Source organism: Rhinoderma darwinii, chromosome 4 (assembly GCF_050947455.1).
Source record: "Rhinoderma darwinii isolate aRhiDar2 chromosome 4, aRhiDar2.hap1, whole genome shotgun sequence".
Taxonomy (NCBI): Eukaryota; Metazoa; Chordata; class Amphibia; order Anura; family Rhinodermatidae; genus Rhinoderma; species Rhinoderma darwinii.
This window is the reverse complement of record NC_134690.1, coordinates 374,314,352-374,341,652: the sequence shown is the minus strand read 5'-3', so window position 1 is coordinate 374,341,652 and position 27,301 is coordinate 374,314,352. Positions and strand designations below refer to the sequence as shown.

Below are 27,301 nucleotides of genomic sequence, written 5' to 3'. Positions count from 1 at the left end.
TCAAAATCAGCGCCAAAAATACTGTTCCCTGTAGATAGAAATTATAACTCCCCTACATGGAGAAGAATAATATAAAATATTGCCCCTTATGGACTCGAATTGCTCTTTAAAAGTATAATTCAAGTGGGAACATAGAACAGAGGCTGCATAGAAAACACAAGGGTGGTAATTTATGACTTGGGCTTTCTGGCGAAGAAAAGGCGCAGGTGGCACAAAAGTCGCAGTTTGCACAATTTTGACCTTCTGGCGCAAGGACGGCCAGAGATACACCTAATTTATTAGGAGGCGTGCACCAGTCTTAAAGGGGTAGTCTACTTTCCGCCCATCCTTATTTTTTGGATAATTAAGTTATAAAATTTTCCCAATATACTTTCTGTTTTAATTCCTCACGGTTTTCAAGAGCTCTGCTTGTTGTTCAGTAGGAACATTCATTGTTTACCTCCAGTGGATAAAATTATGTCCATGGTCATGTGATGGACACACAGGTGCACGACTCGAAAGAAGACACAGCTCTGATACATATACTGTAACGAGCCATGCACCAGTGTGTCCATCACATGACCGTGGACAGAATTGTATCCACTGGAGGTAAACCATGAATGTTCCTACTGAATAACAACAAGCAGAGATCTTGAAAACCGTCCGGAATTAGTACAGAAAGTATATTGAAAAATTGTATGACTTTTAGCTTTACAAAAAATAACATTATTATCTGAACCAGGACAACACCTTTAATAAACTCCCCAAAGAGATTACAATTTCCCATCTTTCCTGCTCTCTACATGTTCGCTATTTCTTATGAGACCATAACAAAACTTTATACAAGCAAATGGCACTATTCACAGGATCGGTGATAAATGTGCTTTCGCTGGAGGACCCATCTCGGGGACGACCACGATTACTAAAATAGGGGCCCCAAGCCCCCCGTTCCACCTTACTGCACGTAAAAAGAAAGAGCTTGAATGCGGCAGTGGTGGAGAATACGCCCTGCCACTCCATTTAATGTCTATGGGGCTGACAGAAACAGCCCAGCCGAGCACTGTATTCAGCTGTCTTAGTCAGTCTCATAGTCATTGAATGGAGTCACACTGCACATGCTCAACTGCCACCTGCAGTTGTGAGGAGGAACGGGGATTCTGGGATTCTTGTGATCGATGGGGGTTCCAGGGGTGAGGCCGCCAGAAATCGCTCATCTATCACCTAGACTGTGGATAGGTGATAAATGTTAATATTGGGATAACCCCTTTAAAGTTAAAATGATCAAATTCTTGCAGTCTGCAGCCTCTAGAGGGAGCCTCGGAACCGACTGTACTTTGTTTTTATTATCAAGTTCAAGGTATAAACCGTATACAGTACTAAGTTCCCCCTAGTGGTAGCTATAGGCAGGAAGAATTTTATTATTTATCTATATCTCTATATAGGGGTTTGGAGCGCTCCATCAGAAATTAATCCGCACTAAATTTTGCACCTTTTTGGATAAAAAAAATGTGAAGGCTGAGCATTCACATTAACTTTAAACAAAGCCAGAAAATTCCCTTAACGCTAAGATACATAACTGTACTTGTCTGCCCCTTATCTGACGAGCATCCAAATAATAAAAAATATTGGAAAACATTTTACTCGTCTATATTCGGCTTCAGCCCCATGTTCAAACCACAACCTCTTAAGATTCCCTTCGTATGTTAGTCTAATTCCTTGTTTTACTTGGAGTTAGTGTCTGACTACTGGCGGTAAAACCTGCGGCCTTTTGAGCTGTCGCATCAAGCAGTAATACCCCAGAATGATCCCAGAGGACAATTGTGGGGCCATTTTATGTGAAATCTTCCTTTCCAACCATCTGACACTTGGTTATTTCCAGCAGTAGATCTTTAGGAGAAAGATGTATTTGTACCGGATTAAGGGTGGCTAAACGGTTTCTTTACATTGAATAATGAGCCTGTCATGACAAATCTATCTCCTTCTGCATGACTAGGTGCCAGTGTGACTGGCTACTTTTAGGCTCACACTGGCTTTCAGGCTTGATACATGTGCATGACTGGCAGAATATTTGTCAGGCTGGCTCCAAGGTGCCAAAGAGCGTATAACCTCTTGCCTGCCACAAAAGAGCAGCCAGACAAAAGCTGCAAGGGGCCCTACATGTAAGACCAGGTGATGGACGCCATCTCTTCACGTGTGAGCACGACGTCAGGTTGGACTTTGTTGGAATTAAGTCATCAAGCAGTCTTACGGTTTCCTGCAATATGATGTACAGATTTTTACTTTGTGGTGCAAAAGTTATTTGGAAAACTCACAAGCCGCTCTCTTGTTTTGTGTATATGTGTAGCTTACTGTTTTTAGTGCATTTAATTCCCACATTTGAATAAGTCTGTCTACCTGACAGATGCTCTTGAAGTTGCCGCTGTGGCTTCTCACACCCCTGGCAAGCAGCTGATTTCGCCAGGGGAAGTTGCCATCTGCTATAGATTTGCTCTGCGGCGGCCACTACAGGGGAATTTTAGTATTACATGCTGTTTGGTATTGGCTCTCCACTGGCTAATACAAGGGGGTCCCACGCCCCCTTCTAGGATGTACATGTGTTCTATATGGACAAGGGTTTGCAGTGAACTAAAGTTTTTAAAAAGGTTCTCCACCTAATTTTACTTTTTGGAAAATCTGGTTACTTATGCAAGCTGAGATGGAGAATGACATGAATTGCCAAGATAATTTTCTGATGGCAGAGAAGGGGCAAGGAGGCTTAGACACAGAATGCGTCTTTATCTCTTACTGCCAAAAGAAACTTTTAAAAAAATATATATATATTTAGGGGTAGGTTCTCTTTAAGTTTTTAACAGTTTATCACGAACTGTCCTCTGACTACAGGAAAAGGAACTTACAGTTTACCCCGAGCACAGCTTGGGCAGTGTAACTGCATAAGCAGCTTCTTCTCTAAAGGCTTTAGCCCCATTCTAGCCAAAACTAGAGCAGGTTAAAGTGAGAGCTGCATATACTGTACTTGCAGCTCTCACTTCAGCCCGTGTGGAGGAGGAAAGGTGGGGGCTGTGCTGACAACCTGAAGGGAGAGGAGAGGGATCTGTTATCCTTCTGTCCCTGTATGGTTTCAGATGACCCCAGGGGAGGAGTAACATGTACTTTTCATAATATTACCCCCTTATTTATCATAGCGCATACTTGCTTTCTGATTGTCACACATGGGGTTCTTTTCTTTTATAATTCACTTTGTAAAGAAAAGTGTTTTTATTGTGCAAAAGTAGTAAAACATAATAAACGCTATATACATTTGGTGTCATTATAACGTAACGACACGTAGTATAAAGTTAACATTATTTATACAGCACAGTGAATGCCTTAAAAATAATTTGATAAAAAAAACTATAGCTAGATTACTGTTAATGTTATTTTTTCCATTTTCCCCCAATAAAAAATGTTCAATACATTATTTTAACCCCAAAACCATCCCGATTAAAAAACAAAAAACAAAAAAAACTCTCATCCCGCAATATACAATGTTTCATAAAGCTAATTTAGAGAAACAATTTAAAAATTATGACCGCTGGACCACAGAGGGGGAAAATTAGTTACATTACTAAGGGACTTAAAGAGTCTCTGTCACCAGATTTTGCAACCCCTATCTGCTATTGCAGCAGATCGGCGCTGCAATGTAGATTACAGTAAAGTTTTTATTTTTAAAAAACAAGCATTTTTGGCCAAGTTATGACCATTTTCGTATTTATGCAAATGAGGCTTGCAAAAGTACAACTGGGCGTGTTGAAAAGTAAAAGTCCAACTGGGCGTGTATTATGTGCGTACATCGGGGCGTGTTTACTACTTTTACTAGCTGGGCGTTCTGATGAGAAGTATCATCCACTTCTCTTCACAACGCCCAGCTTCTGGCAGTGCATATCTGTGACGTCACTCACAGGTCCTGCATCGTGTCGGCACCAGAGGCTACAGTTGATTCTGCAGCAGCATCAGCGTTTGCAGGTAAGTAGCTACATGGACTTACCTGCAAACGCCGATGCTGCTGCAGAATCATCTGTAGCCTCTGGTGCCGATGTGTCCTCGCTCGTCTGACACGATGCAGGACCTGTGAGTGACGACACAGCGTGATCTCTCGAGAACACGGCTGTGTCTGCACTGCCAGAAACTGGGCGTTCTGAAGAGAAGTGGATGATACTTCTATACACAACGCCCAGCTAGTAAAAGTAGTAAACACGCCCCGATGTACGCACATAATACACGCCCAGTTGTACTTTTACTTTTCAACACGCCCAGTTGTACTTTTGCAAGCCTCATTTGCATAAATACAAAAATGGCCATAACTTGGCCAAAAATGCTCGTTTTTTAAAAATAAAAACGTTACTGTAATCTACATTGCAGCGCCGATCTGCTGCAATAGCAGATAGGGGTTGCAAAATCTGGTGACAGAGCCTCTTTAAGGAACGGGAGTTATGCACCAAATATATTTTCTTGAGACTAGTTCTGGGTCATTAATCAAGTTAATTAGATTAATTTGCCATGTTGGTGCCTCATGGTTCTGTTTAATTCACAGAATCGCTAAATCGATTCTATGAGAAAACATTACTGGTACTGTTCGGCACTTTACCAGTAATGTAGGCGGCACGATGACGTCATTGCGCCGCCTGCATCGTTCCGCTGGAGCAGGCCTGGTCAGAGGTGACTAGGCCAGCATTGCTAGAGTAGAGAATGGCGCAAGAATGTGGGCAGGTGAGTGTGGCACTACCTACAGGGACAATATCTACTGGTGTCAGTGTGGTGCTCTCTTCAAGGACGGTGTGTACCTATGTACAATATAATATAGGTATATACAGTTTCGTTGCTATGGGCAACTGCGTCACTTTTGCCATGCACTAGTTATGAAACATCTCCCCCATAATAAACGTATGTCTGTGTTTACTTTTTTCTTTGCAGTATACAAAAATTTACCGGCCCAATGTACACCAAAAGGACACTCTTTTGGTCTCTGTCGGGCTAATTGTAGCCTAAGGACATGTCAAGCGTGTACATCTGGAGCATCCCTAACTTTGGGGAAATGTGAATGGGGCCTTATATGTGTATTTTACGTCCGGTTGCGCTTTTCCCAGGCTACTCACATATGCACCACACCATATATATTGTACATTGTATATTAGCAATGCAACATGTATATCCTGTCTTGGTATGTTTTTTCCGTTTATTTAACAAAAAGAAGAAAATAAAGATTCAAATCAAAAATCGTCCAAAGGGTTGAAAAATCTAAATTTGTATTTTTCTGCAAAATCTCCCAGCCCTACTTTGCAGCTATTTTTCAGATTTTACATTTTTTCCTCCCCACTTTCCAACAGCCAAAACTTTTTTATTTTTCAGTCTATATAGTCCTATGAGGGCTTGATTCTTGCTGGACTAGTTGTAGTTTTTTATGGCACCATTTATTGTACCATGTAATGTACTAAGAAACGGGCAAAAAAAAAATTTTGGGGGTAGAAAATGAAAAAAACAAACAGTGATTCCTCCATTGTTTTTTGCATTTCGTTTTTACGGAATTCACCGACTTTTACAAGAAAAAAAAACTAACTGTGGAAAATAAAATGTATTTTGTCACCAAATTCTGAGAGCCATAACTTTTTTATTTTTCCGTTTTGTTTAGCGGCAAGAGGGCATATTTTTTGTAGGATAAGCTGTAGTTTTTAATGGTACCATTTTGGGGTACATGCGAGGTTTTGATCACTTTTTTCTTCCATTTTCTGTGGGAGATAAAAAAACAAAGATTCTGGAGGTTTATATATTTATTTATTTATGATTAACTGTGTACACCGTGCGGGTTAAATAAGGCTGGATTCACATGAGCATGTTCGGTCCGTCAAGGACGGAACGTATTTCGGCCACAAGTCCCGGACCGAACACAGTGCAGGGAGCCGGGCTCCTAGCATCATAGTTATGTACGACGCTAGGAGTCCCTGCCTCTACGTGGAACTACTGTCCCGTACTCTGAAAACATGATTACAGTACGGGAAAGTTGTCCGGCAGTGAGGCAGGGACTCCTAGCGTCGTACATAAGTATGATGCTAGGAGCCCGGCTCCCTGCACTGTGTTCGGTCCGGGATTTGCGGCCGAAATACTTTCCGTCCTTTACGAACCGAACATGTTAGTGTAAGTCCAGCCTCATGATATATTGTAATAGTTCAGACTTTTACGGATGCGGCGATACCAATTATGTTTATTTATTTTTTGACAATGCTTTAGGGGGATAATAGGAAAAGGTTGTTTGTTTTTTTTTTACTTTTAATTTTTTTGTACATAATAAAAAACACTATTACTGATTTTTACTTATTTATTATTTACTTGAACCAGCGATCATTGGATTGCTTGCACTATATTCTGCAATAGTAATGTATCTCAGTATATGGTCTTTCTGACAGGCTTCTATTAAACTAACAAGAGCACAAAGATGGCAGACCTGGGGGCAATCATTGGGCCCCCCAGGCTGCCATAGCAACCTTTGGCACCCCGCTATCGCACCGCAGGAGGGGGGGTGCGATGAGCTGTTAGGGGGCGGGGTCGTCCACCCTCTTTCTAACGTTTAAAAGGCTGCAGTCGCTATTGACCGCGGCATTTAATGGCTTAAAGGAGCGAGATCACGCTCTAGCTCTGAAGTGTGAACTGTAACATACAGCCGACACCCGCATTGTATGGAGCGGGCTCGTCCCATAAGCACGCTCCATACTTCCCCTACCCAGCTATGATGTAGGTATATGTCAAATGTCAGGAAGGGGTTAAAAACAAAATTTTAAATCTACAATTTAAAAAAAAGTTATATTTTTGGGAGGGTTTTCTCAATTTTATTGTTACTTATGGGGTTAAATGGGTTTCCAGGATTAGGAAATAAGGTCTGCTTTTTTTTTTCCCCCCAAACACAATCCATACAACGTTTTTCTGTCCGGTTCAGGGAGCAGTCCGGCCTCAAAACTGAGGCCACCGGACACAAAACTGTCACCCACAGGAACTTATGGGATCCGTCATTAGTTTTTCCCCCATTGTTTTTGTATTAAACTGGAGAGAAAAAAGACCGGACGGACGGACGGACGGACATGTGCGAACCGTCCTTAGCCCCCTCGTGTTGTTATAAGCTATAAGTGATGACTACAATAGTGAGAACACCATGCTTGCATAGCCCATGCTTGTACCTAGAAACCAATGAGGTCCAAGATAAGAATTTTTTTGTGGCGATTTGAGCCTGTAGGCAAACATCTGATTGGCTGTTCAAGGCACCACCATTGTCCTTCCTTGTCACTATTTCTTATAAACGTCCCTCCATATGTACCAGAAGTTGTTCTTCAGCAGGTCACCTGCTAGTTATGCAAAGCTCCCACCTGCTAGCTCGCCTCATATCGTCGTCATAAACCTTTGGCTGAAAACATACACGTAGCCCCAGGAGTAATCATTGATTTAATCTGAGCAGATGGGACGTATTTGAGCAAGATTTTACTTCCCCTTTTATTTTACTAGAAAGCCTGATTTTTTTTTTTTTCCTCCCCCTTTTTCTTTTGTGTGGCATAGGTTTAGGGCATCCCTGGTGAAATGAGCAGGTGTGACCTTCTGCAGGCCTGTCTGCTTATATTGTCAGCCGGCATGGGGAAGGCAAAAGTTTTTTTAAGATGCAATATGAAAGGAGCTGCTAAACAGTCCCAGTGTTTCCTCACAAATCCCATTTTCTCAAACAGCCGTCCTATCTCGCTGGGGAAAACTTCTCCTGTCCTGTCTTTGAAAGGGGACTTGTAGTTTTATTTTTCTCTTTTTTTTTTCTTCTATGCTCTGCTCAGAAGCACGTGAATGGGTACATTTCGGTAATCCTCGCCTCTGGACAGGCATCGAAATCTCTTTCTCTCTGAATAGCTAATAACAGTGCCTTGCTTCCTGTCTAGTGATGAAAAGGGGAGGGGGGGGGGGCAGCAGGCAATTTTTTTGTTCCCATACATAAAAAATTCTAGTATGGGCTATAATCAGGCTTAGAAAGAATTATATGTTTCATTTCTCGGATACGTTCACAGTCCATCAGTATCAATGAATTGTTGTTATGGGGCACTGGTGGCATTAATATCTTCCTTATATCATAATTGATATATTACAATTTTCACTGACTTGCAATGTTTTCATTATTCCAGCGCACTGCTATCGTAACCATATTAGCGGAAGGACAATGTATTTTCTTAAAGGCACACCAAACCCAAAAGTGCTGCGAAGACTTAATGCCGTTCACATATATGGATGTAAATCTTTCTAAGAGATGAAGTAGTAATGATCATGGGGAAGATCTGTTTGTACACTTCCTTTCATTGAAATAACTCTGCAGTCAGTTTTTGCCCAGCCTGAAATAACTGATAACAAAGAAATACACTAGCGAGGCGGTCACTTGACTATATTTTTAGTCCTTCTTTTAGCCACTAATTTCTTTACAAAAAATTGGACAAATCATAGCAGAAAGAAAACATTTTTTGGAAATGTTAATAAAATATATATGCAAATGGGACGGAATTACAACCAAAGACATGGTGGCGTACATCTTACTAATATCAATGGCGCTTTATTATTTCATTGATCGGACATTGGTTTCCTGTGAAAATGTCCGTTTTCTATTATGTATTGCACTTAGAAATGTCAAATATTTTTAAGCTCTTTACTATAATTCTAATGCCCTCTATTATAGCACATTTGTCTTTAATTATTGCAAAGCGTAAATTTACTTTTATTACAATTAGCCTTTTTGCAAACTAACTTTAATTGTCACTTCTTAACTCCATGCAATTAATGTAACACATCTCCATCGATCTCATATCTATCTCATCTCTATCTCAGCTCTATCTCAGCTCTATCTCAGCTCTATCTCAGCTCTATCTCAGCTCTATCTCAGCTCTATCTCAGCTCTATCTCAGCTCTATCTCAGCTCTATCTCAGCTCTATCTCAGCTCTATCTCAGCTCTATCTCAGCTCTATCTCAGCTCTATCTCAGCTCTATCTCAGCTCTATCTCAGCTCTATCTCAGCTCTATCTCAGCTCTATCTCAGCTCTATCTCAGCTCTATCTCATATCTAACTATCATTCAGAAAGCTTACTTTCTTTACTGCATAATTTTGCACTTAAAAAACAGAAATATATATGTCCTTACTTGATCTTTCTATAGTCCTTTTACCAAAATTTCCATCAGATTTCATTCTCTTCTGTTAGGTGATTTTATTTGTTTCATTTTTTTTATACTTTATTCTTATGATCTATATTTTCACCAGACATCAGTATGTAGTTAGTTCATTTTTGTTTCTAAGTTTTTAAAAAAAACATAAGGATATCTGTGTTCTGTTTTAATCTAACAAACCTATGATGTGTGTTTGGGGGGGAAAACCTATATAAACTCAAAATTAAAACTTCCCATATGCCAAGTCAGTACTGAAAACAAACATGTGAACCCCCCCCCCCTCCCCATCTCACAAAATCTACAATTAAAAAAATCTCACTCTTCACTGAAGTAATATTTATATGTTCAGTTTCCAAATGTGTTTTAGAACTATCCATGGTAAATTATCTTTTTAAGTGTTAACTTCATTTTATGAGCCAATTCTAAGCACTTTTATGTTTTGTTTTTTGATCATTAAACAAACTAACTTTTTTTAAGCAGTTTAGATGAACTTATAAAAGGTACAATTAACGAAAAGTAAAATAATTGGTTTAATTTTTACCTAATTTTTCCCAGATCTCATAGAATTTTATTATTATTTAATAATATCACTTCTACCTATTTTGGAACGCTGCTTCAGCTTCTGGCTAATAGAAAGGGTTAATGTGTCCATATCTGTGATGATTTATATGCAAGACATTTATACTATAGATCTTAGTAATAACCTACAGTTCCATTTGTTTCCTAAACAAAATTGTTTTTGTTTTTTTATAATAAAAAATATTTAATTTTTTTTATTTAGTAGTTGGACTTAATCTGTTTTACAACCATGTTATATTGTTCTGTTATTGTTCAGTTTTGGTTTTCTTATTTCGCACTGAATCAAACAAGTCTAGAAAAATGTCTTTTTTTTTCTCGTTTTTGTTTTTTAAATTTCTTGTTCATTTTAGTACGTATCGTGTAATCTATCACTAAACCAGGATATGGACAGTGTGCTGTGTTATATGCACAAATGCACATTTAACATCATATTAAGATTTAGCTTTCAAGATCCATATCAAAAGTGTCACTCAACGGCATTAGCGGGAAGTACAAAAGCATCCCCCGCTGGTGTCCATTTTTATAGCGGTCTTAAGATATAAAGGCTGTTCAAGGAACAATTGGATAAAGTTAGGGATTGAAAATCCATCATATATTCTTGTTCCTGTGAAATGAAACGCTGAATTGTCTATCTGCTCTTTTTTTTTTCCCTGAAAAGCACAATTCTAGGAAGGGGGGTTACTTGTCTTAAATCCTTTGGGAAGCCACTGCTGATCACTTTTAATTACTAGGACTAAGGAGGATAAAATTAAAAGGGGCACCATTGAAGCAGGGTAGAGAAAGCTTGCTGAGCCCTCGGTGAACTGTGAAATATAAAAATTGCATTCCAATACATTTTTTTCTGGGGAGGAAACAAGGAAACAGAATTACTTAATCTTCAAGAGTTTGTCCTTAAAAGGATAAGTTTTTTTTCTCATTTTTTCATTGCTGTTCAGTCATCTGGTAGATTTGGTCGTTTTTAAAATAATTGTATGAAAGCATTCCTGTGAATATTAATGGCAGAAAATGACACCCATATAGAAAGCAATTATGTCTGTATATGTGAAGGGTTAGATACAGTACTCTCTACCATCTTTGTTGAGACTAGGTCAAAAAAGTTTACCTGTAAGCCAAAAGTTTCTAGAAACTTGTACAGTGTGAACAGCTTAGAGCAAAGAAAACACAAATTTAAAATTTGCCTATTCCTATTTTGCACCACTATTTTGAAAATTACTAATTGAAAAATAGTAAATCGTAAAATAGTGTATAATTTAATTCCTAACTTTTATTCGTATACATTAGGAGTATGTTCACACAGGGTGTATACGCTGCGTAATAGCACACAGCGTATCCACCCTGGTCGCGGTAGGGAATTCAGGCCGAAAAACCGCACCAAATTGAGGTGCAGTATTTTGGCCGAAATGACTGCTATGGAAAACCGCATGTAAAAAGTTTCATACTTGCGTAGCCATGGCGACTCGTCCTTCTTCCGTCTTGCAGCCTGACTTACATGGAATGACGTTTCATCCCATGTGACCGCTGCAGCCTGTGATAAAACGTCATCCCTGGAGGCCGGGCTGGATGCAGAAGCAGAGAGTTTAGATTGGGGTTTTTTCTGAGTTGCGATTTTTGCGGCAGAATCACAGCTATTTGTTGCGGGTTTTACCTCCCTATTGAATTCAATGGGGAAAACCTTCAACAAAAAAGCAGCAGATTAAAAAAAAAAAGCACCTCAGGTTAATTTCTGGGGTTTTTTCCGCTTATCATTTATTCAACGTGTGGCTGAGATTTGTTCAAATATCATCTACTTTGCTGCTACTGTATTATGCTGCGGATTTTGTGTAACAGAATCCGTTGCGGAAATTTTGCAGTATTTGCACTATGTGTGAACTTACCCTAATGAGTCTAATAATGCATTATAAACCCAACAGCGGTCTGTGTATAGTCCAAAATAATTAAATGATTAGAATGAGAGCTCTGCATCAAGACAGTAGAGCGTAAATGGTAAAATATACTGCTGTATTGTATAACCGCGAATAAAGATGCGTCTGCAGTTACTTTTCTGAATACTGGAGTGGGAATAGGGTACTTTTTTGCCATAGTGGCAGCTTAGAGTAAAGGACCTCCTCTTTAGACAAGATCTGTTTTGCGATAGGTTCTGGAGATGATTTTAGGAAGCCGCAATAATGTAAAAAATGTTGATGTCTAAAGTTACGCTGTTTCCGTGCAAATTAGAGGAGAGAACATATAAAAAAAACAAACGACTTTTTGTATTAGATGTGGATGATCACGCTACGTTCCGTTACATATATAGCTCTAATTTTCATGAATGTTGTCGTTCTGGTAATTGCCGGTTGCCAAGATTAAGATTAGGTTTGTAACAAGGTTCCCCGTTACCAAATGTGTAGTGTAACCTATTTTTGTACATTGGGATGTATTGCATGTTAATGCTGCCTTCACGCTACAGTTGGGAAATCCGTTAACTCAAACGTTGTTTTTTTCCAATGAAAATGGGAATGGATCTTACACAGTAACGTTTGGGAATTTTCCTCTTAACTTTTGTATTAGGATCCATTCCCACTTTCGGTTAAAAAATACGTAAAGGGGAGCGAATTTCTCAAACGTAGTGTGAAAGCATCATTAGTTGTACTCCCCTGTTGTCCTACATGTCAAACATCATGTATAGAATATTGTAAAAAAACTTGACTACAAATATGCAGGAGGTTGAAACTAGTTTCAAGCTTCTTCCTAAGCTTGGCAACTTTATAAAATACACATACAGGCAATTAGAAGTGGATAACCTAAGGCTGGGCGTTTTATGACCTAAGTAAAAAATCACGATTAATTGAACATGTAACCTCCATTTACGATTAAGAAACGTTTATTTAGGCCACACCCATTTTTCATGTCACACCCCCTATTTGCATGCTAAACCATCAAATTAATATATCCCCTGAGCCTGCTTTATACTACTGTATAGAATATACTTTACTGACACTACGATCCACACATTATAATACCCCCATAGTGCCCCTCACACAGTATAATGCCTCCATAGTGCCCCTCACACAGTATAATGTTGGCATAGCTACCCCCACACAGTATAATGCCCCCATAGTACTCCCCACACAGGATAATGCAACCATAGTGCTCCTCACATAGTATAATGCCCCCATAGTGCCCCTCAGACAGTATAATGTCCCCATAGCTGCCATATGCAGTATAATGCCCCCATAGAGCTCCCCACACAGTATAATGCAACCATAGTGCCCCTCACAGAGTATAATGCCCCCATAACTGCCCCCACACCGTATAATGCCCCATAGGGCCTCCCACACAGTATAATGCCCCATAGTGCCCACCACACAGTATAATGCTCCCATTGTGCCGCACACACCGTATAATCCCTCCATAGTGCTCCCACACAGTATAATGCCCCAATAGCTGCCCCCACGCAGTATATTGCCCCTATAACTGCCCTCCACACAATATAAAGCCTCCCATAGCTTCCCTCACACAGTATAATGCTCATCCTGGGCCGTGTAAACAAGCGGCGATCATCGAGACAGCTCGTTGATCGGCGCTCATTTGCTCCTCATAAGGAGCTAGTATGGGGATGAGCGCTCGTTACTAACCCATACGTTATTATCATGTCGGCAGCGCGTCTCTCTGTTTACACAGGAAGATGCGCTGCCGACAACGATAATATTTTTAATCTTTAAAACAATACGATCAGCGGATGAATAAGCGTTTGCTCGTTCATCTGCTGATCGCTACCCTGTTTACACAAATATTGGATTGGGTAACCCCCTTTGGATGCAACACAAAACTCCAGAAGCAATCTCTGCATGATTTAGGCTGAATTCAAACACGGCAGATTTTGTTGCAGAAATCTCTGTGACTGAAAATAAGTTCCATTCATCTGAATGAGGTTGTTTCTGTAGCAAGTACATGGATTTCTGGAAGTTCCATTGAGAAATGTTTGCAACAAAAACTGCCATCTGTGAATCTACCCAATTTTGATGCAGTTTTTGGATCAGGCTTTTGAGTTACACAGGACTGGACACAAATGATGGTTCTTTGTACCTTTCCTTACTTTTAGATCCACTTCTGCCTTTGGCTAAAAAAAACTTATCCAAAAACTCTATCTAAAGCTGCATCAAAACTCCATTTTAGGCTTCATTTGTTTCAATGGTTCCTTTTGCTCTTGATTTTTTATATTGTACACACAGAGAAGTCCACCACTTCGTCTACACTTTCTGTGATGGATTTTCAGTTCCATCATATCCTATGTATACTGCTCATCTTTTTTGAGAGGACCACCCGTCTACAAGACCATTTTGTATGTATACATAATTGTAGATTAAATGACTATAGTCCTGTAACGATTCCAGGAACATAATGTGCGACACTGTGGACTAAGTACCCTTTTATGTTTGTGTTTTCGACCTTCTCTAGTGTTCACCAAATGTCTGTTTTGTAAAATATCCACCATATTCCATTTTTTAAACGCATTAAAAATGACCATTGCCCAACAGGCAAATATAACTAGATGCCTCTTGGCTTCAATTTTTTTCGTTTAGTGCAACTTTAAGTTTATGTATTTGTATCTGTTCTCTCAATATGAAAGCAGGGACAAAAGCTTTATATCCTTTATTCTTAATGTGTCTTCTCAACAAATAACCTTTTCACTTTAATTCTCTGTCTTCGGGGAAATTGAGGTGTGTGTGAAAGCAAATAATGCAAATATAAGGCCGCTCACAGGGGCTTGTGCAAAATTGAGTCAGTGTTAGCGGAGAAGTAAATCGAGGCAATCTGATAGGGAACCAGAATCCTGTCAATCAGGCTCAAGATATTGTGCTCTGTCCATACACTTTGTTTACTGTAGGGTTTTATGAGTTGTAACCTTCCCATGCCGGCTGTTAATGAGGCTAAATCTTGCTGCTTGAGGATTGAATTACTGCACACCTCTGGGCTAATGGTTATAAACAGAGAGTCCCATTAGGGTTGAATTTTGATTCATTCATTTGCATTTTTTTCTATTGTGCCGAGAACAATGGTTGGTAAATAGCTACAAACAAACAATTTGCATGGAAATGTCAGCAATGTTCCTAATTAGTATCTGCTTGTTTATTAATGGCTTTTTAGCTTAAATGGCAGGCACTTATGGGTGTGGGATGTTTTAGCTTTCTCTGCCTGGAAATTAGTGAGGGAAGACAAGTTTTTGATATACATCCGTTTTCCTTTTAGTTTTTAGTTTTTTTTTAAGAACATGTAATCTTAAATTTACCTTAAAGAGGCTCTGTCACCAGATTTTGCAACCCCTATCTGCTATTGCAGCAGATAGGCGCTGCAATGTAGATTACAGTAACGTTTTTATTTTTTAAAAACGAGCATTTTTGGCCAAGTTATGACCATTTTTGTAGTTATGCAAATGAGGCTTGCAAAAGTCCAAGTGGGTGTGTTTAAAAGTAAAAGTCCAACTGGGCGTGTATTATGTGCGTACATCGGGGTGTTTTTAATACTTTTACTAGCTGGGCGTTCTGATGAGAAGTATCATCCACTTCTCTTCAGAACGCCCAGCTTCTGCCAGATCACGCTGTGACGTCACTCACAGGTCCTGCATCGTGTCGGACACATCGGCACCAGAGGCTTCAGTTGATTCTGCAGCAGCCTCGGCGTTAGCAGGTAAGTCGATGTAGCTACTTACCTGCAAACGCCGATGCTGCTGCAGAATCAACTGTAGCCTCTGGTGCCGATGTGTCCTCGCTCGTCCGACACGATGCAGGACCTGTGAGTGACGTCACAGCGTGATCTGGCAGAAGCTGGGCGTTCTGAAGAGAAGTGGATGATACTTCTCATCAGAACGCCCAGCTAGTAAAAGTATTAAAAACGCCCCGATGTACGCACATAATACACGCCCACTTGGACTTTTACTTTTAAACACACCCACTTGGACTTTTGCAAGCCTCAGTTGCATAACTACAAAAATGTTCATAACTTGGCCAAAAATGCTCGTTTTTTAAAAATAAAAACGTTACTGTAATCTACATTGCAGCGCCGATCTGCTGCAATAGCAGATAGGGGTTGCAAAATCTGGTGACAGAGCCTCTTTAAGTGACTGCACCTCCCAATTATTGATGGACTTTAACTCAAAGAAAAACTCCTGCAATAATAGAATCAAAATAAGATATGTACTGCTGCTTCTGCTTATCCAACTTCTAACCTGCAAATCTAAAGCATAATCTATTTTAAAGCCAATTTTCAGTATCATCCGACCTAGAACAAGAGATCATAGTGATCGCTGTATGTAGATGTAATGATATTATTGAGTCTGTTGAATTTTCTTATTAAGGGTTCTGCTTAAAACTTTTTTCGGTCCAATGACCATTATTTAGTGCTATCATAGTTTATAAATGGTTATAACGAGTGAATTCCCCCATTGTAAATAAACTGTTGACTGTTTCCGGTAACAACCAGCAGAAATCTGACCTCTGCTCTTTCCTATTATACACGCTGTTAATGGAAATCAGCCCAACATAAGTAGGGCAGTCTATATTGTGAGACTTTTTACATATATTTTATGAACTGTTAAGGATAGTTTCCTGATTTTTTATTTAGAATGCTTTTAGTTTCCGGTAATGTGAATAGAACTTTATTTTATAAGCTCTGTTCACATTGACATCATGGCTTCCATTTTTATGGAGTCCATGATAGATCTGTTTGACAAATCTTTCATGATCTGTGAGGTTGCAATTTTTTTTATCCCTACTAGTCTGCCAGGTATCTGTTTTTTTCATTTGTTTTCTTTCTACTGGATATAATAGTGCAGCATACTAAGTGAGTAAAGGCACACGGGCCAATGAACACTGGTAAAAACTCCCAATCATTGGCCCGTGTAGACAGGGCAGCGACTATCTAACGAACGAGCAAATGCTCTTTTGGCGACCGATTGCGTCTTTTATGGTCCCTTGTCGGCAGCACATCTCCCCATGTAACAGGTAATGATGACCTGCCTACATGATGCACATGTATGGAGCAAACGAGTGCTTTTCGACATGTTATATTATTGGTCAGCGCTCGTTTACCTGGCAGAAAATCTGCCCCAGTAAAAGGGCACAAAATAGGTTCAGATATAATGGGTTTAGTTAATAATACACAACACCAGATGTCCATCATACATTGATAACCCTTGAACAACCTGCATGCAGTGAAGAAAGTTTTAGTTCCGCCCGTAAACTGAAACTTAAGAAAATATCTTCACAAATGTTCATCTCTTCACACCACTGAAGTGAATCTACACAGGTACGCTGCTTCAGGATACCATTTTGAACAGAGATTTAGGCTTCGTTCACATCTGCGTCAAGGTTCCATTCTGGTGTTCCGTCTGAGATTTCCGTGTTTTTTGCATTTTTGCATTCCGTCAGAACGGAGCCCTGACCGAAACAAACGGAAACCTTAGGTTTCCGTTTGCATCACCATTGATTTCAATGGTGATGTATCCGTTGCAAACGGTTTAAGTTTGTCTCCGTTGTGCAAGGGTTCCGTCGTTTTGTATCCGTAGGTATTCATTCCGTCAAAACGATGGAACCCTTGCAAAACTGAGACAAACGGAAACCATTTGCACAGGAACCGTCACCCTTGAAATCAATGGTGATGCAAATGGAAACCTAAGGTTTCCGTTTGTTTCAGTCAGGGTTCCGTTCTGACGGAAGGCTCCGACGGAACGCCAGAACGGAAGCCTGACGCAGATGTGAACGAAGCCTTATTAATCTTGTATTTAACCCATCAAGTGCTTTTGACAGCTGAGGAGGTTTGGATGTGTCGTCTTTTCTGACACCGGAACCAGCACGTGTAGCACAGGGAACGTACATAGCAGTATAGGCTATTTGCTATCACAGCCATCGGAACGAGAATGAAAATTGCATTTTTGTCAATTACTAAGCTGGCAAAACTGTTCAATATTTTCTAGCAGCAAGATGAAGAGAGGCGCCGGCAGCTGAGAGAGCGAGCACGTCAGCTCATAGCAGAAGCTCGATCTGGAGTGAAGATGTCAGAACTTCCCAGTTACAATGAGGCGTCTGCAGAAAAGTTGAAAGAAAGAGCAAAGACATCTGGAGGTGAGTGAAAGGATTATGTGTCTCTCAGTTATACATCTCCTACATCTCTGTGTGATCTTTTACGGGAGAAGGGAAAGAGAAAATTAATTGTGTCTATATATTGGAGAGATAGATATTTTAGATATGTTTACATTACTGAAACTGTCTGGTTACCATTTTAAAGGGAAGCTCCACCTTGAGGAGACATTTTGAAATAAGGAAGTACTGCCCTATTTCTTTCAAGGCAGGTGTTGCAAATCCTCAGTGCATTTTACTATGTCTATGTATAAATAGAACCTTTACTAGATCAGTCTAGAGTGTCTGAATTTAATAACGCCATGCCAAGGACAGATGACATCAGCAATGACCTTGGAGAATCATAGTCATCACCTTAGGAAGAGTTGTAAGCCAAGCAAAAAAAGCATCATTCTACAAAATGATTGCAATTTTTTTTTAGAATTGAAAAAAAACATGAAAAAAAAATGATTAGGTGATAAAAGGCTCTATAAGTAAAACAATGGAAGAATTGCTTTACCAAGGACATGAACATTGGTTGCATCAACATTGTACCGAACCAGCCCAACACCTACCATAGGCACTAATACGTTTCTATGAATTTCTTTACAAATGTCTTCCAAGTTCATAGTTTTATTCTGCAGCGGAAATGATTTCTCATCTTGACTTAAAGATTTCTTCGACAGTTTTTGTTTGATTTGAACAGATATATTAAAGGAAAAGCACTAGAAGACATATCTTCTATGCTGACAAATGATCATTTGAAGTCACAGGCTCAGTGTGAATTTACACTACAGAGATTCATATGACATCATGTCCCTTTCTGATTTTTCAGGTGCAGCGTTGTCATGGAGTCTATGGCCTAGTTCACGCAGAATTTTTTGTGGAAAAATCTGCCTCAAAATTCCTTTAGGAAGTGTTTTGACCTGCCGGCAGAACACTTGTCACTTTTTTTGTCGCGTTTCTCAGCTAAGGCCATTGAGCACCGCGGGCAAAAACAGTCGCGAAAAAATGGTTCTCTGCCTCCCATTGATGTCAGGTCAGAGGTGGAGACGCCTGAAGAAAGTACATGACACTTTTTTCCCGTGAGTGTTTTTTTCCGCTCGCGGGAATAAAACGCCTCCGCCTCAATGGGAGGCGATTTCTGAAGGTTTTTGTCTCGGTTTCCGAGTCAAAAATAGCGCCAAAAAACTGTGTGAATTCCCCCTTTGTGTGTCTTCAGAACACCACACACATCAATGTCTACAGTACATATGTCTGTATGTGTGGACATTGATGGAAATGGTGACTTTAATCCACATATTCTCTGTGAACACACACCACACCTGAAACTAGTGCGGCACATGTTGTCATCAGAATTTCCTAGTAGTGCAGCCTCAGGCTTTGGGCCTGGAATTCAATCAGATCTCAGAATAGAAGTGATTATTTCCCATCCTGACTTGAAGATTTCATTCACAGCTTTTGTCTTTGGATATGAACAAAAAAGGTAATCCATACATATCAATGGGAAAGATAGGTCTGATCTACGGATATCACTTCTATGAGGTGTTACTTTTGATGAGTATCTAGATGAGCAATGCTATTCGTAATAGTCTTGTTTTTTCCTTTCTAGAAATCTAATTACTGTGTATATATACATCATGGGTTATACTTTATTTTGGATATTTCGTTTGATGATTGTCTTTCTTTTAGTATGGGCATATGTTGTTTGATGCAAACACCTGTATTTCACCCCATATATTTAGCCACCCCTGTGTCTAATTGTTATTTCCCTTTAAACCAGAAAGGCCTAATAGAAAATTTTTCCCCCAATCTCCTTGGTTTCATAAAGATAACCGCTGTCCATATGCCCTATAAGGGAATATGGACATTATAGAGGGGACTCCCACTTTGTGAACTCTCCACTATGAGCCAGAACGGAGAGATGCTCATGCAGGCCCGGCAAGGGGCTAGACATGACTTGCTTAGGCCTCATTCACATCAGCGTCGGGTTCCGTTTGTCGTTCCATACATGGGCTCCTCCGATGGAAAGGTCCAACGGAAACCATAGCTTCCGTTTGCATTAGCATTGATTTCAATAGTAATGTTTCCGTTTGTGTCCGTTCCGTAAGGTTTTGCGAAAACAATAGCATAGTCAACTACTCTATTGTTTCCGCTAAGAAAACAGAAATCTTACGGAACGGAAACAAGCGCGGAAACCAATTGCAACGGAAGCATTACCATGGAAATAAATGGTAATACAAACGGAAGCTATGGTTTCCGTTTGTTTTTACGTTCATGTGTTCCTCCAAAGGAAAAGTCGAACGGAACCCAACCCTGATTATAATGGGGCCTTAGCAATAACATCAGTGAGGATTTATGAAGCCAACTTTAGATAATGATGTCTTCATCTAAAAAGGAGACTATTCCTTTACACCAAGACGCCTCCATTTCCCAATAATTAAAAAAAAACAAACTGCTTTCGTATTAATGTTGATTCATTCCCCAAAATGAGATGTGTAGTCTAAAGGAACATTGACTATGTTACTCAGTGAAGAGTTTTCAGGTAAGGTATCGGATCACTAGTCCAGAAACCTTTTTCCTTTTCGTGTCTTCCTTCTCAATTTTCTTTAGTATTCTTTGTTTTATTCATTTGTGTGTGTGGGGGGGGGAGGGGGTTAACAAAAGCTGTAGTATATTTACTAAAAGTGTACTAACCTTGGCACTTCATATTTCTGCAGATGAGGATGATTTTAACAAAGCACTTACTAATGAGGACAGGCCTGATTGCTCTCTTGTATGTGGTGGAGGTGGTGATGAATCTACTAACCTAGACCCAGATCTTACTGGTAATTTATATTGCACGTCTCACAGTCTTTGGGTATTTTCCTCGTGTCTAGGACTTTCTCTATGTTTTGAATGTACACGTACGGGATCATTAACTAGGAATTCTCTTAGGCTGGTTTTACCGATACACAGGTGTAATCAACAATTTACATACAGAGACTTTCCTTCTATTATTTGTAGTGGGCTGCCCCTTCTGATCATCTTCTACCATTGATGTACATAGAGAACCTGGGGCCCATAGCAAAGATCAAAATTAAGTGCATTTCGGGTTCAGCGTTGTAACACAATCGCTCTTAACCACCCAATTGTTCTTTTTCGCCATTTTTATGACTTGAGTATATTTTCACTATTATTTAAAATGTGTAATCCACATTTATTAAACTGGGGACAAGACTAAACTGGGATGCCACCTTCTCTCCAGGGGCACCATAGAAGCCACATGGTCTGCCCCTAGTGTACGTATGCACGCCCTTGGTTTCTACATAATATAATCATAGCAATAACATTGTTCAGTTTGGGAAAATCCGAGAAATATTATATGGCCCTTCATACTTTTATCTATTTCTCTAAGATCCCACATACTTTAAATGTAAAACCGGCCTTGTATGCTAAGTTTGATAAGAAGATCCTGGCAAAGCCTTGAGATAAAGCAAATACTGGAAGCCAGTTTTATTTCAATACATAATTACTTTGGCTCATAGGGGGACTTTCAGGGCAAGCTCTCGATGACATTTATATTCCTTAATAGGGCATATGGGAAGGGGTTGTCAAGATGAGACAACCCCTTTATGTCTGTGTTCAAACTTGCGTTGTGGCTACCGGTCATAACGGAAGACACAACGCTCTGCCGGATCTGACTGATACCACCAGTTCTCACCTGTCCTCATTAACTAACTATGGGGTCCGTTGGGTTTCCGAGGTGATGTCCGTTGTTTTGACGGAATCTTCAAAGGAGGCTCCGAATTCATAATATGAGCATTTCTAGATTATGGATCCTGTACCTGTACAATGTTGCTGCCAGTAGGTTTTAACCCTTGTTTCTTTTTCAACCGCTACTATGTTCTGTGTTACAACTATAACAATATAGTCAAATTTATAAATGTCCTGCAATAAATAACAAGTTCTACGCACCGTTTAGTGTGTGGACTGTACGACACAGAGCTAAGTAGGTCACAGGTACAGCACTTTCTCAAGCAGTTCAGAAATGTAGATCTGTTTATTGGAAGACTCCACTGGGATCAGGATACCAACAACTGTGTGATCAAAGCACAGGAGACACCACGAATATTACCGTGCCGAGGATGTCTTACATGGTCAATAGGATTAGAATATTTTTTAATAGTAAATTCGCTTTAAATTGTGAGTTTGTGTTAGCGTGCTTTCGTTTGTTACAGTTGCATGGTTGCCGTTTGTCTGTTGTTTTGTTGAGGTTTCTTATCACAGGACTTCAGAAGCGGAGACTTTCTGCCTCTGGAGCATATCCACGGTGGAATGGCAGAGCGTTGGCAGTCCTTTTCTCATAAACACCCAAACTGCATTTCTTACTGGAAACACAGAAGGTTTCTTTAATGGAATATATTGCGGTTTTATATCTGTGTGTACATTTGTACTTATGTATGATCGGGTCTGTGATCGGTGTTATCTATGTAAAGTGTTCATGAATTACTAGCATGGAATAAAATGTTAATCTGGATATTTTAAAGGTAGAGATTATTATATTTGTTGTTGTTATTTGTTACAAGAGGCAGTCACTGTAGAATTAATTAGTCTTTGTTCAGGCTGTTTTTTATTATCCCCAAAAATTTGTACAGATGTTTTACTGATACATTCCTATAGGTTTCTATCTGATTAAACCACTTCACGCACGAAGACGTGCTATTATGTCCGGGTGCGAAGGGTGATTTTCTGAGCACGCTCACACGCTGTATGCGCTCCATATACTGCGGGAGTCGGCTGTATTTTACAGCGGATACCCGGGACTAACAGCCAGGAGCAGCGATCGCGCTGTTTCTGGCTGTTTAACCCCTCAAATGCTGCGGTCAATCGCGACTGTAGCATCTGAGGCATTGAAAAGAGGAGGGCGGCCCCCTCCAACAGCTCATCGCCCCCCGCAACGAGATCGGGGGATGATGACGTTTGTCATGGCAGCCCAGGGGCCTAATAGAAGCCCCCAGGGCTGCCTTCTTCACTGCTTCTGCTAAGTCTTGCCTGTGGATCAAGTCCCTTAGGGGGGCTAATAGTGTGTGAAGAAAAAAAAAAAAATATATATATATATATATATATATATATATATATATATTACAAGTTAAAAAAAAAAACCTTTTCCAACTTTTCCCCTAAAGTAATGTAATGTAAAAAATAACAAAAGTAAGCAAAATTGATATTGCTGCGTCCATAGAAGTCTGAACTATTACAATATAGTGTTATTTAACGCGCACGGTGAACGCAATAAAAACCTAAAACTCCAAAATCGCAGGTTTTTTTTATCAACTTGGCTCACACTAAAATGTAATAAAAAGTGATCAAAAAGATCTACATACCAAATCATGGTACCGATAAAAACTACAGTCGTCCTGCAAAAAATAAGCCCTCACACCGCTTAATCGGTAAAAAAATAAAAAAGTTATGGCTCTCAGAATGTGGCGAAACAAAACATTTTTTTTTTTAACAAAAAGTTTTTTATCAGTAAAAGAAATCAAATATAAAAAAACTATATAAATTTGGTATCACCGTAATCCCATTGAGCCACAGAATAAAGATAAGTTGTCATTTTACTGCACAGTGAAAGCCGTAAAAACGAAACCCAAAAAAAACAATTAAGGAAACGCCGTGTAGATAACAGGATTCGTCTTCTTAAACACATCAACAGAATAAATCTGTACCCTGCAGGGCTCTGTCCAAACTGGTGTTGAATTTGCTCCATCTGTGGGGGTTTTTTCAGCAAGGATAGCGTAGTCCTAGATCAAAATTCTTGCCATAAAAAAAAATGGAAAACCAACAAACCTTGTCAATAGGATCTGCCAGAATTTCTTGGGATCCATTTGAAAACAGATCAGTCATAGCTGTCATGGCTTCCACTTAATAGTGTAAACAGTTCCTAAAATGTATCAGCCTAAACTACATACAATTATCGCAAACCCTTCTCTATAAAAAAAAAAAATATCAAATTTGTAAAGATTTTCAACCTCTGGATGAAAGAGTATGCCTATGAGAACTTTTAATTATTCAGTGAAGAAACTCTATAAATCTAAAACCAGAAAACTATAAATGTAGAGTAAATTCTTCTTCTATTCCCATCCTATAAAGTGATGACATATCTCTAGGATATGCCATCACTTTATGATCGGCGGAGGTCCGAACCCTGGGATCCCCACCAATCATGAGAATCAAGTAGCTGGCGTGCCGATTTAGCTCTGCATTCCCTTTTCAGTTTTCCCTGCACCACGGCACTCCTGATCATGCGGCTGTACAGGGAACTGCAGCTGACCCATTACACTTAATTGAAGCCGTGCTGCGATTCCCTGCACCACCGGTGGCCTGGTTGCCGCTGTACAGGTAAAAGTCCCAGAGGTCGGACTCCCACTGATCATAAAGTGAGGACATTTGGTAGCAATAGGCCATTACTTTATGAGATGGGAATACACCTTTATGTTTTGTATTGCTTAGAAGTATTAGGTTTTATATTATGTTATGTTTTAAGTATTCTGTATCAGATAGTGAGTGGAGATGGGATTTTTGGTAGAGCACTGGCGTGCGATGGAAGTGTAAGAAAAACAGGCATGAGAGAATTTAGTTGGAGGCTTGGCAGCATATACAGTGGAGTATACAGGCAGGTTATGTGGGTGATGGAGAGCACAGGCCAATATAATAATGAAAGCATAGGCAAGACGTAGTCTTGAGCCGGTAATGTGTGCAATGGAGTGTTCTGGACCGCCCTATGGTCCTGTACAGGCAGTAATTTTAATTACATTTGTGGTTTAGTCATATAATGTGTTATCAGACCGTAATAAACATTAGTCAGATGCTCTAGGATAGCCTTCACCGTTCTAGAGTTAAAAACACATCCTCTACTCTTCATTAAGGCAGTGCATAGCTAGAGGAAAAGGAATGACCCCCGTACCTGAGGGCCTCTCGCAGCCCCAACCATTTGTGTTTCTAAGGTGGTCATTTGGATTGACAGGTTTGAGCACAGGAATAATTGTAGTCATCTTTAATGACAAGAATAGAAAGCAGTTTGTTGTAGTTCTTATGAAAATTTGATCTGCGTTGATGGATGAAATACACAAGCCTTTTGAAGTGATTTCCAGGAAACGGAGTTAAACTTTTTAGAATGAGGTTTATCCTTGACTGGATTAGTGACCTTGTCACATTATGAACCCTCTACCTCTTCACCACATCCAGGGCAGTTCAGTTTTCAGCTGTTATGAACAACTTTATTAACATCTAAATAGGGGAGTTGTGCCCTAAACACTCAAGACTACATTTTGTTTCGTAAATTGGGCATTTTCTGAATACTCAACAGTTTTTACATTTTCTTGCAATTAACCTTCCATATAATTTTCTATAAGAGTTTCTAACTTAGAATTAGTTTTTTCCTTTGAAGGGCATTACTCCTAAAAAATCTAAATAAAAACATAAAATAGGTTGCCCTCTTCTGTCAACATTACTGTTACAACAAAGGGAGAAAAATGGACCAAAGGCGCTGCTAGTAAAGATCAGGCAGGGTAGTAAACATAAATGGTATTTAATCGCAAAAATGGACAGTCTACGCGTTTCAACGCCGGACCCGCGTCTTCATCAGGCCAATACATTACTGTTACGCTGCTTCTTAAACTGGTTCTCTACTTTGGATGATGTCTAATTGTTAGATGAGTCTCTTGCAAATGAAATGATCACAAAACATCCCTTCAGCTGCGATCCCCAGCGATCAGCTGTAATCTGTGGTGAAACCTGGCAGTAAGTGTTTAATTTTTCTGCAGCGCCACCACAGGGCAACTGTAGTGTTAGAGTACCCATTCCAATCAATGGGTTGTCTGTGTACTTTAGAACAGGACAGGTCCTCCAGAGAGAGAGAGACACTCTTTGTAATAGCTCTCCACTCTGGCCAAGCGATCCTGAACAGCGGACCCCCTTCTATTACCTCCGAATTCCATAATGGGTTTTCTAAACCAGACCATCCCTTTTAAAGATCTGTCTACTTTTAGTATATATTTCTATTCCCCGTGAAATAAATTCTGGAGAACCCTTTCTTAGAACTTTACATTGTTCTATTCCAGTTGTTCCTGGAAATGTATGAAAAAATTGATAACTGGTCGTTACCGTTCTTCTCAGTAGGCAGAGCTTTAGCTAGGCTTTCCTTCACGTAGGGCAAAGGCTCAGTGTGGCGCCCCCCTCCCCATTACACAAACACCTAGAACGTAACTCAATTTATTCCACCTCCCCCATAAAATATGGAGTAACTGTATATACACATTTTGGTTATGCACAATTTCACTAAAATAACGTTTTGAAAATGGATCTCATTTACAAAAGCAGGACTAGAGTTACAATTTGGATTGGCAGTAACACATAAATAGTAGTATATAGCACACGTAAATAGCATACTGCTATACCAAACCCCTCAATAAATTGAGACTCCAAAATTCAAACTTCAGACCAGACCCCAATATTAATCAGACCCACTAAATTAAAAAGTCACTACACCAGAACCCTAAATTAATCAGACCTCAGGGTTTTAAATTAAATTAGACCCCAAGAAAACGGATAGGTGTTCTTTAATTAGATCTCGTTAGGGGAAAGATGGGTAACCTAATATTGCAGCTTCAGTTGGAATTGAAATCCATTTTTCCAGGCTTATGAAAAATACAGTAGTAGTCCTACAGCAGTAATTGAAGAGAGATGGGCTTTATAAGACAAGTGTTCAACTGCTGCGGGTTTTCGGCACTACCGCCTACTAATGGCTGTCATACATTTTCCACCATTTTTTTAACTCTTCCCAAAACTGTTCAGGTAGGTGTAAAAAGTGATTTAAACACATAATAAATTTGATATGGATTATGTACTTTTGCTGTAATTTGTGACAGAATTCTGACACCGCTTGCTTAGCAAATCTTTTCCCTTTTCTTGGTGATTATAATCTTTGAGCAATGTAGGGAGAGGTGTGTGATTAGGGACCTGTGGGTACATGTGAAAGGACCTGTGGGTACATGTAAAAGTACCTGAAGCTAGTGAGAAACGTGATTACATTATTTTTCTCCTATTACAGTTAATGGTGTTAAAAGGAAATGCTCTCCTCAGTCTTCTGAAAATAATCTTATCACTATAGGAACAGATGCAGACCTTAATATGCCACAGAAATTAATGGGATCCGTCAACAGATCTGTTCTCTAGTTGTTTTTTTGTTTTTTTTTTTTTAACCAAATACATATCAAAAGGCATAAAGAAAAACATTCATGTGAACTTAGGACTGTCTATCGGATGCTGTGTTCCAGTGCAATTTTTCCATTTTGTTTTAGTTTTGTTATCTTAAAAACACTATATATACGTCTTATAAATGTTGGACAGGTGCCCCTGCGTTACAGTGTTTTCTTAACTCAGAGCTGTGATAACACCATTCAGG

At 39.6% G+C, this 27,301-nt stretch overlaps 1 protein-coding gene across 8 annotated transcripts in view; it reads left to right on the top strand.

Moving 5' to 3' along the window:
* The window catches only part of EHBP1 (EH domain binding protein 1), a 300,325-nt gene that overhangs the window by 209,282 nt on the left and 63,742 nt on the right, over positions 1–27,301 (top strand). For 3 of the 8 annotated variants that reach the window (XM_075863147.1, XM_075863145.1, XM_075863150.1), the window contains 2 exons: positions 17,715–17,862; positions 20,577–20,684. In XM_075863147.1, coding sequence (XP_075719262.1) covers positions 17,715–17,862; positions 20,577–20,684 — 256 coding nt within the window. The remainder of the gene's footprint in view (positions 1–17,714; positions 17,863–20,576; positions 20,685–27,301) is intronic. The other 5 variants (XM_075863149.1, XM_075863153.1, XM_075863152.1 and 2 more) reach the window with 3 other exon arrangements.